The 21,497-nt window shown below is 37.5% G+C and overlaps 2 protein-coding genes across 2 annotated transcripts in view; one reads left to right on the top strand and one right to left on the bottom strand.

Annotated features, from left to right (window-relative positions):
• The window catches only part of LOC131850404 (1-phosphatidylinositol 4,5-bisphosphate phosphodiesterase epsilon-1-like), a 165,459-nt gene that overhangs the window by 27,503 nt on the left and 116,459 nt on the right, over window positions 1-21,497 (bottom strand). The window contains exons 23-29 of the mRNA XM_059200616.1: window positions 8,676-8,806; window positions 6,903-6,996; window positions 5,011-5,106; window positions 4,480-4,586; window positions 2,783-2,928; window positions 1,989-2,179; window positions 396-536 (exon numbers count right to left, since the gene is read on the bottom strand). Coding sequence (XP_059056599.1) covers window positions 396-536; window positions 1,989-2,179; window positions 2,783-2,928; window positions 4,480-4,586; window positions 5,011-5,106; window positions 6,903-6,996; window positions 8,676-8,806 — 906 coding nt within the window. The remainder of the gene's footprint in view (window positions 1-395; window positions 537-1,988; window positions 2,180-2,782; window positions 2,929-4,479; window positions 4,587-5,010; window positions 5,107-6,902; window positions 6,997-8,675; window positions 8,807-21,497) is intronic.
• Window positions 10,579-20,240, top strand: LOC131850405 (cleavage stimulation factor subunit 1). The gene is made up of 11 exons (XM_059200617.1): window positions 10,579-10,735; window positions 10,957-11,043; window positions 12,028-12,131; window positions 13,001-13,155; window positions 13,570-13,661; window positions 14,248-14,386; window positions 15,559-15,719; window positions 16,341-16,491; window positions 17,004-17,097; window positions 17,841-17,991; window positions 19,498-20,240. The coding sequence occupies exons 1-11, from the start codon at window positions 10,659-10,661 to the stop codon at window positions 19,586-19,588; spliced, it is 1,302 nt and encodes a 433-aa protein (XP_059056600.1). The 5' UTR covers window positions 10,579-10,658; the 3' UTR covers window positions 19,589-20,240.

The following is a 21,497-nucleotide window of genomic DNA, read 5'->3' as shown; positions in this document are numbered from 1 at the left end:
GAATATCTGTCCAAGATACACGATTTTCGTTCTTCAGTTTATGAGTTTAGAGTATAGTTTACGACTCATACATTTTTGTATGGGTTAGCGACTGCTGAGCTATGAGGAAATCAATGAAATTAGAGTATCTGTCGAAGATACGCGATTTTCGTTCTTCAGTTTATCAGATCAGAGTCCAGTCTACGACAAATTCATTTTCATACATTTTTGTATGGGTTAGCGACTACTGAGCTACCTGATGAAATTAATGAAATTAGAGTATCTGTCGAAGATACGCGATTTTCTTTTACTGCGAACCAGCCATCTTTGCACTTGATCATATTGGGGGATTAACATTCAACTGTATTAATAATGGTACATCTATTATAATACATAAAGTACTTTACTTTACTTACATTTACTGTTCCAGTGCTGTCGCTGCTCTCCGAGGACTCGAAGCTGCTACACGGCGCGCTGTCCTTGGTAACACTTGAGTTGCTGGGTTGTTTGATAGAGCTCTTCGGCGACAATGGGCTGAGGCCGCGGAATTTGATCGCCTGTAATTATAAATAATATTTTTGAATTTTTATGTTCATTTTTGCACTAATCTAATATATAAAATTTACATTTGTCGCAGTTTTAAGTGTTATATATATATCCTATGAAATGGCGTAACCGATTTTGATGAAATTTTATACGTGTGATCTATTATATCCCTAAATGTATATTTATTTTTTTACCTCAAAATGTAGCAATAAGAGTAACTTAAAAAAATATTTAAGTATTATTATTTATATTTTTTTTTTGTAGATTTGATTAGGTTTTTTTTTTCATATCATAATTTGAGCGCGTTTGACGGCAATCTCACCTTATAGAACAGAGCCAGGGTGGGGCAAACACCCCATCCTGCCCCACCGCGACTATACCATGAATAGAATAGAATAGAGACCATATTGCTCCTACCTGAACATATGCAACCATATCGCTCAGTTCTTAGATATTTTTTTTTACATTTGGTTAGGTACTGTTGCGGGGTAACAATACGATGTTGTCGGTTGAGACGATGTATATTACAGATGATATTATACTGACAATCTAAACATATATAACTCAAAGGTGACTGACATAGTGATCTATCAAAGCACAGCCCAAACCACTAGATGGATCGGGCTGAAATTTGGCATGCAGGTAGATGTTATGACGTAGGCATCCGTTAAGAAAGGATTTTAATTAATTCTACCCCCAAGGGGATAAAATAAGGGATGAAAGTTTGTATGAAGCTTTGTCAATTTTAAACCGATCGGGCTGAGACTTTGCATGCATAAAGCTACTATGACGTATGCCTACCTCAAAGTTAGGATTTTGATGAATTCCACTCCTAAGAGGATAAATAAACGGGAGCGAAGCCGCGAGCAAAAGCTAGTATGTACATAAAAATACTGAACTTATATACTTTTTTTTATAATACTATGGTGGCAAACAAGCATACGGCCCATCTGATGGTAAACGGTTACCGTAGCCTATGGACCCCTGAAACACTAGGGGTGTCACGTGCGCGTTGCCGACCCTTAAGAAAACTTAATATACCCTACTTGAAAAACCCCATGCTGTAGTGTCGTGAGAAAACCTCGGCAGTTCATTCCGCAATCTAAGTGTACGCGGGAGGAAGCTCCTCTGAAACCGCGCTGTCCGAGACCACTTAGGTTCTAGTGTGTAGGAATGAATTCACTGTTGATGGCGAGCGGTGCGATGGTAAAAAGTAGCCGTGGGCATATACTAAATAACAATAGGAAAATGTAAGGTGGGGTGACACAGTTTCGATACGGCAGTGCTTAGTAGACAATATTGGATTTGTCTTACTAGACATTATTAAATGCTATTATTATTTTGATGTATATAGGCAACTGTGTTACATAAGTATCTTTCAGAGCGGAGCCAGGTTGGGGCGCCCTATCCTGCCCCACCATGCCTATGCCCATAAATAAAATAAAATAGAAACCATATCCTACCTGAACATATGTGACCATATCGCTCAGTTCTTTAGCGATCTGGTTGCTTCGTTTTCTCGTGGTGGTATGTTTTACGCTTCCCGTAGTGGTTTCGCCGTCTCCCTCACTCCTTCGGAAACTTTGGTAGAGGGAGAGGGAAGTCCGACCGCACTTATCCTCCATGGATTTTAGAATTTTGTGCAGTTCTTTCTCTGAAATTGTGTGTTACTTATTAATATCTGATTAATAATTGATAGCCTCGATGGTTTAGTGATTTAGCACGCCGTTCACTTTCAATGGTCGCGGGTTCAATTCCTCGTACAGTGCAAATATCATAAGTGTAATAATAATAACCCTGGACAATCACACAGCGCCATCTAGTCCCAAACTAAGCAGAGCTTGTGATATGAATGAATGAAACTTTTTATTGTCCCTCTCACAGAAAATACAATTACATATACAATTATGTATAAAATGATAAAAAAAAATACAATAAACAAGACAGAGAGGTAACAATGGGCGGCCTTATAGCTAAAAAGCGATCTCTTCCAGGCAACCTTAGGATGGAGAGAAGTGATTAGATATGGGTACTAGACAACTGATATAAATACTTAAATACGTTTTTTTATGTACATACATATGAAATATACTCAGACAAAAAAGTTTTTTTCATTTATATGACTTATTTTTTACATTGCATTAAAAATACATACAATCCAAAACTATCCCCAACCCCTATTTTTTAATAGCGATATTAATTTATATGGCAAAACAACGTTTGCCGGGTCAGCTAGTAATCTGAAGAAGAAGCTGACCATCAAGTTCCTCATCATCTTCATCGTAGTCCTCGTCGGAGAAGTATTCAGTGAGGGAACTGCCAGCCGACTGGTTGGACATTATAGAGCTGGTGCGGTTGCTCTGCTCCTGAAGCGAGGTGCTTGTATGCCGTATGCCATTCGACCTTAAAAAAAACATTTTTCATGTAGTAGTCTTTTCGGACTACTCTAATGCTGTTGCAGCTGATCTTTACAGCTTCACCAGACGATAGGGGGCGAGTGCAGATGGCACTCCAAACCAAAGAAAGTAAGTAACACGGATAATTATTATAACAATCCGATATTCCGGACCACTCTAATGCAGTTGTCCGCAGCTGGCCTTTACAGCTTCACCAGACGATAGGGGGCGAGTGCAGATGGCACTCTAAACCAAAGGAAGTAAGTAACACGGATAATTATTATAACAATCCGATATTCCGGACTACTCTAATGCAGTTGGTCGCAGCTGGCCTTTACAGCTTCACCAGACGGTAGGGGGCGAGTACAGATGGCACTCCAAACCAAAGAAAGTAAGTAATACGGATAATTATTATAACAATCCGTTATTCCGGACTACTCTAATGCAGTTGGTCGCAGCTGGCCTTTACAGCTTCACCAGACGATAGGGGGTGAGTGCAGATGGCACTCCAAACCAAAGAAAGTAAGTAACACGGATAATTATTATAACAATCCGATATTCCGGACTACTCTAATGCAGTTGGCCGCAGCTGGCCTTTACAACTTCACCAGACGATAGGGGGCGAGTGCAGATGGCACTCCAAACCAAAGGAAGTAAGTAACACGGATAATTATTATAACAATCCGATATTCCGGACTACTCTAATGCAGTTGGTCGCAGCTGGCCTTTACAGCTTCACCAGACGGTAGGGGGCGAGTACAGATGGCACTCCAAACCAAAGGAAGGACTTATGGAGCGGCTGAAGGCCAACTCCCGCCTGACAGAATCGACTTTAGTCTATGGGTATCGCTAATTTATTGTTTCCTTTTTGGGACTACTCTAATGCTGTTGCAGCTGGCCTTTACAGCTTCACTGGATGATAGGGGGCGAGTGCAGGTGACTTTTTTCGGACTACTCTAATGCTGTTGGCTGCAGCTGATCTTTACAGCTTCACCGGACGATAGGGTGTAAGTGCAGATGGCACTCCAAACCAAAAGAAGGACTTATGGAGCGGCTAAAGGCCAACTCCCGCCTGACGGATACGACTTTAGTGTGAGGGCACCGCTAGGGTTTCGAACCTCGACTCAGATCGTTGTAATTTCGATCTCCGTTTGAATTGGACGGAGTTTTATTTAATTTATAGAATCGAAAATATATTTTTTTCAATCCAGTAGATTCGGAAAGATGTTTCATCACAAGAAGAACAAGCAAAAAACTTGCGTGTTGCTCTTTTAAATAATTTTGGTAGTTACTTTACATTTTTAAGTTGAAGCGTGTGAATACATACTACCAACTAGCACTAATTCAATTAAATACTCAAATAGAGAAAATATTAAATATACAACCAACTGGTTGAGTAACTAAATAGGAGTAAATCAGTCGTAGTGATTAGAGCACACCAGTCCCAAGTGTACAAGCAGCTTTCGTTCACTTGTCATCATCAACATCATCTCAGCCCGGAAGACGTCCACTGCTGGACATAAGCCTCCCCCAAAGATCTCCACAGTATAGTAATCACCTGAAAGCAGTAGCGAGTACTCCTCCATGTCCTGCTGAACTGGCTCCAGTGAGTCCCACCGTTGGACTTGATTCAATAGGCGGTAGTTTCTTGTTCTTTATGAGCACCTGGAATTTATCTTTACATAGTATAACATGAAGTCACTTTCGCTGACTGTCCGCTTATATTTTCTAAACTACGCAACCGATTTTAATGCCGTTTTTAGCAATAGATAGAGTGATTTAAGAGGAAGGTTTATATGTAGGCTTCAGCTGAAATTTAGCGCTGTAGCTTCGGCTGCAGCAATATGTTGAGCAGAGTCCTTTTTAGCAAATTTCTTACTTACTTACTATATTGGTTTCTAATTATTTTGTATGTTGTAGTGGCTGTGTATATATATATATGCTACCAGCTAAATTTACTGCATGCTAATGTTAGGAATGTTTGCTAAATAAATGTTTATTATTATTATTACCGTTGTCTCATCGTCAGTAATGAAGTTATGCAAGCGAAGCTGCGGACAAAAGCTAGTAAAGAATAATAATAATTTACCTTGTACTTGAGTTGGTCTGGACTGGGCAGCCGAGGGTCGTCGGTGTAGTCAATTTCGAACAGAAATGATGTAACCAGCTTGTCTCCAAACACTGCCTGGATGAAGACGCAACCAGTACAGTACTAGTACATTAATAACAAGTGGGATTTTTCAAGAAGGGTATATTAAGACTTCTTAAGGGTTGACAACGTGCACGTGACACCTCTGATGTCTCAGGCGTCCATAGGCTACGGTAACCGTTTACTACCAGATGGGTCGTATGCTTGTTTGCTACCTACGTGGTATAAAAAAAAATCGCTCCGGACAAGGACCTTTTTTGGGGGGAATTCTAATGGAACCCGCTTTGAGGGAGATAAACTGCTAGACTCTTACTGGCTAAAATCTCAAGGTGTTCCTTCTCTTCACCTTTTGTCAGGGTTACGGGTATGCGCGAGCAGTCTTCCATAACGACGTTGGTCCGCATCTGCCTAGACCATTTTAAGCAGACCCCTTTTCATTTTTTAGGGGCGGATTAGGGCATACGCTACCTAGGCTTGGGATTCACCTTTTGTCAGCGATATGGGAACGCGCGAGTAATCTTCCATAACCACGTTGGTCCGCATCTGCCTAGACCATTTTAAGCAGATCTCTTTTCATTTTTCAGGGGCGGACTAGGGTATACGCAACCTAGGCTTAGGATTCACCTACTGTCAGGGTTACGGGAACGCGCGAGTAATCTTCCATAACCCGGACGACGTTGGTTCGCATCTGCCTAGACCACTTTTAGCAGACCCCTTTTCATTTTTTAGGGGCGGATTAGGGCATACGCTACCTAGGCTTGGGATTCACCTTTTGTCAGCGATATGGGAACGCGCGAGTAATCTTCCATAACCCGGACGACGTTGGTTCGCATCTGCCTAGACCACTTTTAGCAGACCCCTTTTCATTTTTTAGGGGCGGATTAGGGCATACGCTACCTAGGCTTGGGATTCACCTTTTGTCAGGGATATGGGAACGCGCGAGTAATCTTTCATATCCCCGACAACGTTGGTCCGCCTCTGCCTAGACCACTTTTAGCAGACCCCTTTTCATTTTTTAGGGGCGGATTAGGGCATACGCTACCTAGGCTTGGGATTCACCTTTTGTCAGGGATATGGGAACGCGCGAGTAATCTTCCATAACCCCGACCACGTATGTCCACCTCTGCTTAGACCATGTTTAGCAGATCCCTTTTCATTTTTTAAGGGTCAGCTCTACAGCAGACCGTCCTTAGAGCATACGCTACCTAGGCTTGGGATTCATCTTCTGTCAGGGTTACGGGAACGCGGAGGGATATTCCATAACCCCGACGACGCTGGTCCACCTCTGCCTAGACCATTTTTAGCAAACCCCTTTTCATTTTTTAGGAGCGGACTAGGGCCTACGGAACCTAGGCTTTAGACCCGTAAGTTTTAGAGGCGGAAGTTTGGTTATCATTATTATTTAACAGAAGAACGTAACATTCATAATCATTTTTGAAGCGTATAAAAATTACGCCGTAGTAGAATAGTTGATATATAATGCTCGGTGCGGAATTACAATGTATGACGGTATAGCACACCGTCTTACTTCCAATGGTCGCGGGTTCGATTCCTCGCACGGAACAAACATTTGTATTCATGAGTATGATTGTTGGTATCGATCTCGGTATTTTCGGTATGAAAAAAAATCTATGTATTTGTATCACAAATCTGGTACCCATAACACAAGCTTTAGCTAGATTAACTTGGGTCTAGATGGCGCTGTGTGAATTGTTATTTGAGATTATTATTATTATTATATTAAGTTTATTGAAATAAATATTATTCTATTTCCCATGCTGTAGACTACTGCAGAAAACATCGGTAAATGTATTGTAGCGGTAATAACTGACCTCAAATGTGCTGGCCATGACCTGCTGCTGAGGGAGGCTGCAGTGGTTCTCGATGCTCAAGATGAGGGGGTACGGGGATGCAACAAACGCACTCCTGTCAACGACCACTTCACAGTTAAACTTAAACGAATTAACGACTAATTTAAACACACAATATGGGATTATTTTTAACTTTCGTGTTTTAGTTTTGTTTGTGTTTTACTGTTATGGTAAATAAAGGTGTTTACCTATCTTCATTGACATCGCTGTTACTCCAGTCAGCTCGTGTCCACGGCTAGTGCAACCTAGTCGAAACGTCGAGAGAGGTAAATACCTTTATTTACCATAAATAAATTGCTGTTCGTTAGTCTCGCTAAAGCTCAAGAACGGCTGAATCGATTTGGCTAATTTTATTCTTGAAATATTCGTGGAAGTCCAGGGAAGGTTAAAACGGTGATAAAATATGAAGAAATTGCATGTAAAATAGTAAAAACAACAATTTTATTTTCCCATACAAACTGCTGATACCTGTCAGATAGGGTGCGTTCAGAAATTCATTGCGTAACTAAACTTCCTAAAAACCTTTGACATATTTAATTCTGAGGCTGAACAGAGTTCGTGGGGTCAGCTAGCATACTATAAAGTTATTCGTGTTAAGACGCGGTTAATAATATAAATAACAATTTAACGATTTTTCTTTATTAAAAAAATGATATTATACAATTAATGATTTATAAAATAAATGTAATGAACATGACATTGTAAATTATTATCATCAAATGGACATTCACGTTATTTAACATGCATTCATTTCAGACATATAACTAACTAGCTTTGGCCTGCGGCTTCGCTCGCGTTAATTTATCCACTTAGGGGTGGAATTCGTCAAAATCCTTTCTTAGGGGATGCCTAGGTCATAGTAGCTTTTTGCATGCAAAGTCCCAGCCCGATAGTTGGAAATTGACAAAGTTTCATACAAACTTTCAGCCCCTATTTTATCCCCTTGGGGGTAGAATTAATTAAAATCCTTTCTTAGCGGATGCCTACGTCATAACATCTACCTGCATGCCAAATTTCAGCCCGATCCGTCGAGTGGTTTGGGCTGTGCATTGATAGATCACTATGTCAGTCACCTTTGAGTTATATATATATATATAGATTAATTATAAATTATATTGATATGTAATAAAATTCAACAAATTCAGGGTTATGAAAAAGTTAAAAAAAAAATTCGACAAGAGGCGAGTTACCATGGCGTAACGCCTGGTAAATTGCTGTGTGTGGCACAATAAGCTGACACCGCTACCAGGAACAGCAAATTACCACGAATCGGCACCTAACACCAATTATTAATTGTTATATTTTTACAGTAGTCTTGTTCGATCATTAGACATAATTATACATTTTATACTTTAATAATTTCATTGTTTTAATTAAATAAAATATATTTTTAAAAGGCAAATATAGCCCGCCGTAACATAAGTGGCGTTATGACTCTTATTTATATACCAGCTGTGCCCGCAACTTCGTCTGCGTGTTATAGTGACCTTGACCAAAAAGAAAAAATATTCAATAACTAACCCAAAATGGCGAAAATAAGTTCGTTCTCCTTGTTTAGACGGTTTACTAAATGGCCTCGCCATTTCACAACGGAGTAGGGCGAAATAGGTCGCCCTATCACCGAGATGGGGCCTGCCCTACCATCTTGCTTATTCTTCCGAATGAGCGGGAGATTAAAAAAAAGTTTATTTGAATAAATTATTTTCTATTCTATTCTATTCTATAGGAGCATACCTTGCAATTGTTTCTACGACTCTCCGGAACGGTATTTTGGTGGTAAACGTGTGTCCATGGTAGATGACCGGACTGCCGTCATCTCCGTCCCAGCAGTCCAGCTCTACGCATCTGCATCCCGTTAGTAGCACCTGAGAAATAAATGGGTATAATTAATACATAAAATTTACCTATACGAAGTCTGAATGTAGACTTCAAAATACGCAAGTCTCTCGCTCATTCTTATTGTGATTAGTCTGTGTTCCGAATGAACGCTAGAATAAAAAACAAGGGTTTATATTAAGTTTTTAATTGTATGAAGATTTCATAAAACAAACAATGTCAAAACAATGTCGCGATATAAATAATATTTGTATCCAGAGCCATAAAACATAATTTTAAAAAGTAACTTGTCGTTTAAAACAATTTTTAAAAAAGTAAAGAGTTCGTTGTCGTTTGTCGGTGTAATAAAGATGGCGCGTAATCGTTTTCGTATATTTTATTCCCTGTACAATTAACACAGCGTCATCTAGTCCCATGGTAAGCAGAGCTTGTGTTAGGGGTACTAGACTGATATAAATACTTACTTTTTATTTGTAAATACATACATTATATATATAGAAAACATCTAGACCGATACAAACAATCAGTCATACGTACAAATGTTTGCACCGTGCGATGAATCGAACCCGCGATCATCGGAAGTAACCGCTAGACCACCGAGGCCGTCAATGGTCGATGTTTAAGCACATTTGTCGTAGAAATTTGTTATATATAGTAGTATTCTTTGTTTAATAATGAAGAAATAACAATAACAAGAAGTTAATCGTTTGATTCAAAAGAGTAAATGAATTTTCTTCAATAAAATTATCGAATTAGAATATAATTATTTATATTTATAAAAACAAACACTTTCTAGAAATATGTGCATAGTGATACGTTAAAAAAAACACCCGTATAAATATCGTTTATGTATTATTGTTTTGTGATAATTATTTGTTGTTATTTGTTCCTTAAGTTTCTAATTAAAAATATTGAACAGAACTTTATGGTGCGGCACAATTTTGTTCAACTTTGCTATATAGTTCTTTTCGTAATAGATCTTTACTTATCAAAACTTTATCCGAATTAAGCTTACATATCTTGTATCGAATGTTCAAGAATTTCTTTCATGGATAATAAAAGAACGGTGTCTACCATCAGTCTTAGATAACTGTATACGATAGTGCAGCACTAATGGTCATCCATTTCTTCTGCACCAGCATCAATAAGAGTACCATAATAAGATAAACATGAAGTCAGGTAACTTAGTACATCGTAACGAATTACCATAAACTAGACATGAGGGGTCAGAGACCGCTTGGAAATCGACTAGGCATTGTAACGTTACAAGTTCCCATCATTATCATTACATAGTATAAAACAAAGTCGCTATCGCTGTCTGTCCGTCCCTATATATGCTGAAATCTTTAAAACTACGCAACGGATTTTTAATAGATATGTAGAGAGATTCAAGAGGAAGGTTTATATTATATATAATACATGTACACCCGGGCAAATCCGGGGCTAGTACCTAGTTATTAATAATTTAATGTTTATTCGTTGCAAAACTTGTTTGAATTTTGTTGCTAATATTGCGCGACAACATCATTGCGCATGCCCGTAGTCTCGTAGGTATTGATTTTAGTAGTAGTTTATACAGCTATACGCATTGGCGTGTTTATTGATTTGGTCTTTATTTTAGAGCAGAATTAATACTCGGTCAGAAATTTTAATATAATTCGGCGATTTTAATATAATCAATAGTCGATATTTTTATATGGACAACACAAAAACCACAGACAATACATAATAACCGCGAAACGTCAATTACTGTCAATCAAAGTGCCAAACTGACAGTTGGAGAAACAAAATATAACCTAACTTTCATTCAGCGTAGTTTGTTGCATTTTACCGGCTTTAAATTCAGTTTATTCGTTTATTGTCTTATAATATTTTATAACAATGAAAGAAACAAGCACAGAGGTCGATAACAGGAATGTTGTAAAGAACCGCGAGTTGTTATACCGTATGATTATAAGGTAAATATTGAGACATACCGAAGTATGCAATTGCGAAACAAATGTTAAATTTTATGTAATTAATAATTTTGAATATCCACTTTACTGATCTTTCTTTCTTTTTCTTTTAAATATAATAATAATAGAACATAAAAATATATATATGTACAAGTTAATAATAAATATAGCATTAAATGCTTATATATGTTATTATGACTTATTTATTGTTTTTTATTTTATAGCCAACTGTTTTACGATGGATTCCAACCTATAGCCGCTACGCTGGCGGCAGCCGTGCATGCAGACCCGCCTTGTCCCCCCAGTGACAGGTACAAACTATATTCAATTTACTATTTTATATCTTACTTACTACGCAGCTTCATATGGGTGTATATGTTATTATACATATAAACCTTCCTCTTGAATCACACTATCTATGACTAAAAACTGCATTAAAATCTATTGCATAGTTTAATTTAGCAAACAAACAGCGGGTGCCACTTCATTTTGTACTATGTAACAATTCCTTTATTTATTTAAATCTTCCCAGGATATTTCACACAGCGCTATCTAGACCCAAATTAAGCTAGCTAAAGCTTGTGTTATGGGTACTAGACAACTGATACAAATACATAGATATTTTTTTCATAAATACATACATATTGTATATAGAAAACAACCAGTCCGATACAACAATCATACTCATGAATACAAATGTTTGCATCATGTGAGGAATTGAACCCACAACCATCAGATGTAAGGCAGTGTGCTAGACCAGAGAAACCGTCAAAGTGTATAGTTTAACAATCTTAATGTCATGCTGCGCGTTTTATCAAAAAATGCCAGATGCGCAGTAGCGACTCACATGTCAGTGTTTTTTAGTCCGGCTGCTATTCCAAATATTGAAGCATTTTTACAAAAGTTACACAATATTTTCTCTTACTCGAATCATTTTTCACATATATTGCGAAAAAATGTATGGCACTAAGATGGTTAATCCTGACTCCCACACTAGCTTTATACCAGGAGTCAGTTCCTTCACAAAAACATAAGAATTGCAGTTTTAATTTACATGTAAAGTTATTATTTTACTTAATTAAGATTGTGTATGTGCTTGATTGTGTATGATATAGTAAACTATATTACAGTGAACACCTTGTTATGTTTGTTTTATTTCTAAAAACTTGTAGATCAATCAATATTAACAGAAATAAACAAAATAAAAATCTATTAAGTAGTGAAATAGACATCCGATAAAAGAACACCTAATCGATAAGATATAAAAAAATATAATATTGTCTATTAATCCTCAGGTTATTGAACCTCATGATGGTTGGTCTCCAACATGAACCAGATCGTAAGGATCGCCTGGCAGCGTCCAGCGGTGCTGAACATCTACTCGGCACCACTGGGTTTGGTGAGTAGTTTCACTAATTAAATGATATAACATCTTTGGACAATTGCACAGCGCCATCTAGTCCCAAGCCTAGTAGATCTTGTGTTATGGGTACTAGATAACTGTTAGATATAATTAGATACATGTTTAAAACATAATATTTAAATACATATGTATTATGTATGTATTTACCAAAAAAAAGTATGTAAGTATATCTGTGAGTTGTCTACTATCCATAACACAAGCGCTGCTTAACTTGGGACTAGATGATGCTATGTCATTATTATTATTATTATCATTAGTACATGATGATTCATCGTTATATTATTATTATTATCATCATGATGATTCATCGATATTCCGATATGTCGATACATGTCCCCATTCCGTGCATCATAGATTTGGAGTTCGAAAAGATACGTCGATGATATTAGATTATAATTTTGTATTTTAAAATCGACACAATATTTATTGTTAGGAATTAATAAATAAAAAATCGACGGAACTGGCTTCGTATGTAACTTATATATTTATAAGAATCCGATATATCGATACATGTCCCTATCATAGATTTGGAGTTCGAAATGAACGCGTCGTCACTAGCGCCGGAGCTGGCAATATACGTGACCTATGTATTTATGAGAGTACTATATATCGATACATGTTCCCACCCCAGATTTGGAGTTCGAAATGGGCGTCCTCGCTAACGCCGGAAATGGCGACGTACGTGACATATATATTTATAAGAATCCGATATATCGATACTAATCCCCGTTTCATCACAGACATGGAATGCGAAAAGACACGTCGTCACTAACACCGGAACTGGTGACGTACGGGACACATATATTTATAAGAGTCCGATATATCGATACATGTCCCCATCGCAGATTTGGAGTTCGAAATGGATGCGTCATCACTAGCGCCGGAGCCGGCGACGTACGAGACGGCGTACGTGACGTCACACAAGATGGCGTGCCGCGCCGGCGCGTTCAGCTCGTGCGGCCAGCTCGTGGCTACGGGCAGTGTGGACGCCAGTATCAAGGTGAGTCAAGACTGATGTCCCACTGCTGGACTGTCCATAAATTCATTCACCCTACATTCACACGTACACACGTCACCTCACTCACTATTTTGTTACTTTTGTTTGGTTAGTATTAGATTTTTTGATTTAGCAAATTGTCCGACGACCTCGGTGGTCTGGCGGTGCTGTGCCGATAGTCGCGGGTTCGATTCCTCGCACGACACAAATATTTGTATTCATGAGTATGGTTTTTGTATCGGTTTGGGTGTTTTCTATGTGGAGTGGATGATGAGGATGAATGTCAGCTCAGTTAGCATATCGTGGCAAATTCATCAGGAATTTACGTCAATAGCTTACAGTTCCTGCTGTTGAGGTTACTGCTAGCAATAAACACATTTCCCTATTACTGACAATCCCTTCCTCCATTGATTTCAGATTCTGGACGTGGAGCGTATGTTGGCCAAGTCAGCACCTGAGGAGGTGGACCCTGGGAGGGAGCAGCAGGGCCACCCTGTAATCAGGGCTCTGTATGTATTACTTCAATACATCTTACTAATATTATAAACGCGAAAGTTTGTGAGTTTGGATGGATGTTTGTTAGTCTTTCACGCAAAAACTACTGAATGGATTTTGATGAAACTTTACAGTAATATAGCTTATACATCAGAATAACATATAGGCTATAAATTTCACGTGCCTCAAACCGCGGGCACAGCTAGTATTATATATAGTGTATGTAGAATGTAGATTAGGCATCTTTGTGCTCTGGAATTGTAACACATGAGTGGTCACGTGCATCACATGATAACGTGATATCCGTAGTGATGATCATGTATATAGGCGACGATTGCCACTTACCATCAGGTGGAATGTCAGCTTGTTTGTTATTACAATTACAAAAGAAAAGTAAAGAAGCAAAACTACAATAAAAGTACTATGGATTTTGTAGATACTTTACAGTAATATAGCTTATACATCAGAATAACACATAGGCTCATATTATAAAAAATCTTAGTTCTTATTAATATTATAAACAAGTAGATAATTAAAAATAAAATGTGGGTATAGACTTCTGGTCGATAATTATTAATGAGTAAATATTTTGTTCACTAGATACGATCACACAGACGAGATAACAGCCCTGGACTTCCATCCGCGAGAACAGATCCTCGTGTCTGCGTCCAGAGACTGCTGCATCAAGCTGTTTGATATCACCAAGGCATCAGCTAAGAAAGCATATAAGTCTATTACGGTTCGTAGCATCTTGATGATGATGATGACTTTTTGGTGATGATGAGTGGTGGTGGTGATAAGTGATGATGATGAGTGATGACGACGATGAGTGATGATGATGATGATAAGACAGTAATCTTACCGGAGGATTTTTGTATAAATTAGACTACGTGTGTATCTCAGTCCCACCTATTTCAGCCTCCAAGCACCTTGTTTTGTTTCATGGAGTTGATAGTCTAACGGTTCAGCACATAGCTTAACGGTGGTCGCGGGTTCGATTACTCGCACGGTGCAAACATTTGTATTCATTAATATGATTGTTTGTATCGGTTTGGCTATCAGTTGTCTTTTTTTCTCGGACTACTCTAATGCTGTTGGCTGCAGCTGGCCTTTACAGCTTCACCGGACGATAGGGGGCGAGTGCAGATGGCACTCCAAACTAAAGGAAAAAACTTATGAAGTGGCTTCTGAACTCCCTTCCGACGGATATTGAAGGCACCGCTAGGGGTTCGTACCTCGGCTCAGGCCGTCGTAATATCGAACCTCGTTTGAATTGGATGGGGGTTCCATCAGAGGGGACTTATCTATATCCATAACACAAGCTCTGCTTATCTTGGGACTAGATGGCGTTGTTTGAAACTGGCTGTTTGTAATGAAATAAGGATTATGGAGAATTAAATGGACATACAAGAGTATTTTTTTATGTATTTGGTAGATTAAAATTGTAAAACAAAAAGTAAAGTGATGATCTACGTCATATTAGAAACCATTGAGGTTACATACAAGAAATTTTCTAGTAATGCGACAGGTATTCAGTGTTTTTATTAATTTATTTGATTTGAATTGATTTAAACGAAAGAAAATAATTAATTTTATACGATTACTAGCCGTCCCGGCAAACGTTGTTTTGCCTTATAAATTAATAACACTATAAAAAAATAGGGGTTGGTGATAGAAGGGTGAAGAAGAATAAAAAAATATAAATAAAAAAATTGCTTAAAAATAAATAAATGTTAGGGGTGGACAATCCTAGGGTTACTAATGACTAACTTAGGGTTCTGAAAAGTAGCCGATTCTCCGACCTACTACTGAATATGCATATAAAATTTCATAAAAATCGATCAAGCCGTTTGGGAGGAGTATGGTACCTAACATTGTGACACGAGAATTTTATATATATGACTATTACAGGACGCAGAGCCGGTTCTATGTGTGGCGTTTCATCCACTGGGTGACCATATCATAGCATCCACCACACATCCGGTTATCCGGCTGTATGACGTCACAACCAGCCAGTGCTTTGTGTGTCCTATATCCTCTCATCATCATAAGAAGCAGGTCCATTCCATCAAGTGAGTATTATCACAGCAATATTCATATTATTAATACTAGACTTAATGACAAACTTGCTGTCTCCAAGAATCGTTTTGAAAAATTCAATAGGTATAAAAATTTACAATAAGATACCAAAGGATATACTAGAATTACTCTTAAATAAATTCAAAAACTGTTAAATCATATTTACTGAGCAAAACCTATTACTCACTAAACGATTACTTGAATGACGAATTGACGAGTGTGCATGGCAATAGTTGTTCATGTACGGGATTTTCATTTAATGTTAGACATAGACACCTATATAAATATACATTGTAAATAAACTGGCTTTTAAAAAAAGTAATTCAATTGAGTTTTGCCAGTTCTTCTCAATTGGATCTATATAATAATAATAATAATCTCAGGACAAATCACACAGCGCCATCTAGACCCAAGTTAAGCTAGCTAAAGCTTGTGTTATGGGTACTAGATAACTGATACAAATACGTACATATTATACATAGAAACCACCCAGACCGATACAAACAATCATACTCATGTTTGTACCGTGCGAGGAATTGAACCGAAGTGAGGCGGTACCGCTAAACTACCGAAGCTGTGATATGTAAATATTTCCTCATTTCTTTCGTTTCCAGGTTTTCTCCGAATGGCAAGTACTTCGCCAGCGGCAGCGCTGATGGCTCCGTGAAGCTATGGGACACGGTTTCGAACCGGTGCTTCAATACCTTCATAAATGCACACGACGGTGCTGAGGTCTGCTCTGTAGCGTTCACTAGGAATAGCAAGGTAATAGAAATAATCTCATCTTATTTTTCACTACCTGGACCTGTGACTTCGTCCGTGAGGAATTCAACTGTATTTTTCTAAAATAAAAGTAGTCTATGTTACTCTCTATTCCATCAGCTACCTGCCAAAAAAAGTCTCATCAAAATCGGTCCAGCCATTTCAGAGATTAGCAGGAACAAACGTTCCTGCTAATCTCTGAAATGTCCGCGTGGAATTTAACTTTAATTCTCTAAAATAAAAGTAGCCTAAGTTACTCCTTATTACATCAGCTACCTGCCAATAAAAGTCCCGTCAAAATCGGTCTAGCCGTTTCAGAGATTAGCCGGACCAAACAGATAGACAGACAGACAAAAATTGTAAAAAATGTTATTTTGGTGTATGTACCATATTTATACTCATATGCATGTAGTAAAAAACGGTTATTTCAATATTAGAAACAGACACTCTAATTTTATTTATATGTATAGATTATTATTATTATATTTATATTAAATACAAGTAAATGGTTGCAGTACCTGCTCACGTCTGGTCTGGACTCGTCAATAAAGTTGTGGGAGCTGGCAAGCAGTAGGTGTCTCATACAGTACACGGGAGCTGGTACCACAGGTATAAATATTATAGAAATAGAAATAATATTAATTAAAATAAATAGTACAGAATAGAATAGAATAGAAAATCATTTATTCAAATAAACTTACATTGAAGCACTTTTGAATAGTTATTACATTTATTAATCTACCGCTAATTCGGAAAGCTGTCTCATCACAAGAAGAACGAGCAAGAAACTTGCGTGTTGCTCTTTTAAATAATTTTATTATTACTTTACATTTTTAAGTTTAAGTGTGTGAATACAAACCACCAATTAGCACTAATTCAATTAAATACTTAAATAGAAAAAATATTGAATATATAACCAACTGGTTAAACAATTAATAAGAGGAAATCAGTCGTAGTGATTAGAGCAGACCAGTCCCTACAAGCAGCACCTGTTCACGAGTATGACGGATGAGCCAGCCATCACTGCGCTCGACCATATTTTAGGGAGCCCAATGACCCGGCCCACCACGCAGCCACAAGTCTGGACATTTTAGTGAGCATGACTACTCAAAACACTAGACCACGTCATAGCTACTTACAATTGCCATCTGATAGTTATAGTATTCATTTTACATAAGAATGCATGCGGCAATCAATACAAAAAGCTTTTTGAATAAATGATTTTCTATTCTATTCTATTCTAAACACTAAAATTTTTCATCTATTTATTATGTTTGTCAGGTAATCAGGAGTCATTATTGTCAGTTATAAATATATAATTTTTTAATTTGGTGTCTATGTCTGTCTGTCAGGTAAACAGGAGCACCTGGCGCAGGCCGTGTTCAACCACACGGAGGACTACGTTATGTTCCCGGACGAGGCAACCACCTCGCTGTGCACGTGGCACTCGCGGAGCGCCAGCAGGTGCCAGCTGATGTCGCTCGGACACAACGGCGCCGTCAGGTATGCGAGTCCAGGAGTCCAGATTGGGGGATATCAGATTCATTTATTTGTAACATACCCTCCCCTTTCATTAATTTTATTAATTTTTCATAAGTTAGGTGACATAAATCCCTTCCCCCCCCCCCCCCCATAAATAAAATTTATGTTTCATTCATACATTCCCATATTCGTATGAAATGTATGTCACCTAACTTATTATTTTTGATGTATTCTCCTAAGATTAAAAATAATTTAAGTTAGGTGACATACATTTCAGTTACTTTGATCCCCCCCGTCCCCCCCACCCCCCTCCACCCGCGTCCGTAAATTGGGGGACATCATTTAAATTATTTTTGATATTCTCCTAAGATAGGGGAGTGAAAGGAATCATAAATTTCAGTTATTTTGAGCCCCCCCCCCCCTCCCCGACCCGCGTAAATTTGGGGAAATCAGTTTAAATTATTTTTGATGTATTCTCCTAAGATAGGGTGAAAAAAATTTAAGTTAGGTGACATAATTTTCAGTTATTTTGAACTTGTACTCATCATTGTTATACATATTTTTATATTAATTAATATTTCTGTAACTGGTGCATCGTCTCAGTGTAAGCGCGATCGATGTGCACCTATTATAATTATTGTATTTAATATCGTAATTGCTCAGCGTGGCATAAGCCGTGCTAGTCGAAGTTCCAGCCTTGTGTGACAAATACAAATTCAAAATTCAAAAATCATTTATACATGTAGGACATTTTAGCCGCTTATGAAGGTCAAATTTTTACATTCTAATTTTATTTTTTCCCTACCGTCCAGTTCGGTATATAGATCCAATTGAGAAGAACTGGCAAGAAACTCAATTGAATTACTTTTTTTTTTAAAGCCAGTTTATTTACAATGTATTTTTATATAGGTGTCATATTGCCATGCACACTCGTCATTCAAGTAATCGTTTAGTGAGTAATAGGCCTTGCTCAGTAAATATGATTTAACAGATGTTTTGAATTTATTTAAGGGTAATTCCAACATATCCTTTGGTATCTTATTGTAAATTTTTATACCTATTCCCATAAAAGACCTATTAACTTTTTCTAAACGATACTTGGGGACAGCAAGTTTGTCTTTAAATCTAGTATTAATATTATGAATATTGCTGTTTTTTGGAAATAAGTCAAGATTTTTATGAACATATAGTATATTTGAATATATAAATTGAGAAGCAACGGTGAGAATATTTGCCTCTTTGAATTTCTCTCTTAATGAGTCACGACTCTTCATACAGTAGATCGCTCGAACGGCACGTTTTTGTAATATGAATATATTTTTAATATCTGCCGCTTTTCCCCATAGTAATATTCCATAAGAGAGTAAACTATGAAAATAACTGAAATAGACTAATCTAGCAGTATCAGTATCAGTGTACTGTCTAATCTTACGCACGGCAAAAGCTGCTGACAAACTTGTGGCCAACGAACTCTTGCGTTCTACGTTTGCCGGGACAGCTAGTAATATAATTACGTTGTTTTTTCAGGTATATAGTACACTCTGACACCGCGCCGGCGTTCCTGACCTGCAGCGACGATTACCGAGCAAGGTTTTGGTACAGACGGAACACACACTAAATATACTAGCCACGCGCCGCGGCTGCGCGCGATTGCTGTCAATGTAGAGATCTCTAATTTTTTAAAGTAAAATATACGTATTTTTAAGCACGTTGATTACCTTTATTTGATACTAGCAGACTCGGCCACGCGATGCTGTGGCTGAGGTTTTTGAATAAAATAATATTGCGACTATAAATTGAGATGTAAGCTATCCTATCTTTCAAGTTGGATCAGATTGCACACAATGTGCAAATCAAATTTGCAATCGGTTCAGAAGTTTAGGAGTCCATCGCGGATAAACAACGTGACACGTTTTTGTATATACACTAGCCACGCGCCCCGACTGCGCCTTATTACTATTAATGTAGAGATCTGTACTTTTTTATAATATCTAATCTACTTATATTTAAACTTTCGCGTAACATATAAATAAAATTGGAGTGTCTGTTTGTTTAAAATAACTTTTTTACTACATGCATATGAATATAAATACGGTACATACACCAAAATAACATTTTTTACAATTTTTGTCTGTCGGTCTGTTTGTTCCGGCTAATCTCTGAAACGGCTGGACCGATTTTGACGGGACTTCTCTTGGCAGGTAGCTGATATAATAAGGAGTAACTTAGGATACTTTTATTTTAGAGAAATAAAGTTAAATTCCACGCGGACGAAGTCGCGGGTGCACCTAGTTATAAATACAATTAAACATTGTTTGTCTGCGTGGGTACGTGTGTGCTTGCGTGCGTGCGTGCGTGCGTATGTGAGTACGTGTGTCTGTGTGTGTGTGTTTTTTAAAAATATATATTCAAAATTTTCTTTATTTCTACCTATATTACACTACATACATTACCTTTGTACAATAATGTATAATTTCAGGTTCAATTGATTTTAGTTACTAAGTATAGAGTTCGTTAAGTTGAAATTAGAAAATAAATTAATATCTTGATGTACATAATTAATATTGTGTTTTAATATTGTACGGCTTGGAACCTGCTACCTTATAAGAATAATAATAATCTCAGGACAATTCACACAGCGCCATCTAGACCCAAGTTAGACTAGCTGAAGCTTGTGTTATGGGTACTAGATAACTGATACATATACATAGATATATTTTTTTGTAAATACATATTATATATAGAAAATACCCAGATTGATACAAACAATTATGAGTACAAATGTTTGTTGTGCAAATCGAACCCGCGACCATGGGAAGTAAAGTAGTGTCAATCCACTATACCACCGAGGACGCCGTTATTATGTTGGATATAGGTATTTCTATAATGTAGAAATTATCTTTCATCAAATAAATATAATATAAGCACTTCTGAATTGTCATAGAAGCATATTTTTTTTACCGCTCATTCGGTACGCAGACTCATCACAATCGGAGTCAATAATTTTATCACTTAGCCGGGGCTAAGGGTCTCGCCAACCAGAATAAACTTCAATAAGCTTCAACCAGAATAAAAAAAACACCCACACTGATACAGACAATTACTCATGAATACAAATATTTGCACCGTGCGAGGAATCGAACCCGTGATCATCGGAAATAAAGTAGTGTTAATCCACTAAACCATCGAGGGCGTCAAATATCAATAAGTGTTGTGATGAATTTAAAATACAACTATGTACATATAGATTTACAAAATTTTGTTTTTATATTTTTTTAAATTCCTAGTATAGGACGTTCAGTTCATAATTATACATATAACATACCCAGGCCGATACAAACAATTATGAATACAAATATTTGTTGCGCGCTAGGAATCCAACCTGCGAATATCGGAAGTAAAATAGTGTTAATCCACTGAACCACCGAGGTCGTCAAGTTAAATAAATTGAGTCCACTTACCTGGCTATAGAGTTCTACAGAAGCTTGTGGGCGGTGAGGTAAGTGTTATGACTGCTGGCTATGTAC

Source organism: Achroia grisella, unplaced genomic scaffold (assembly GCF_030625045.1).
Source record: "Achroia grisella isolate CSIRO2021 unplaced genomic scaffold, CSIRO_AGI_Agris_v1 utg768, whole genome shotgun sequence".
Lineage (NCBI taxonomy): Eukaryota > Metazoa > Arthropoda > Insecta > Lepidoptera > Pyralidae > Achroia > Achroia grisella.
The sequence above is the reverse complement of the archived record's forward strand: the minus strand, read 5'-3'. Positions and strand labels throughout refer to the sequence as shown.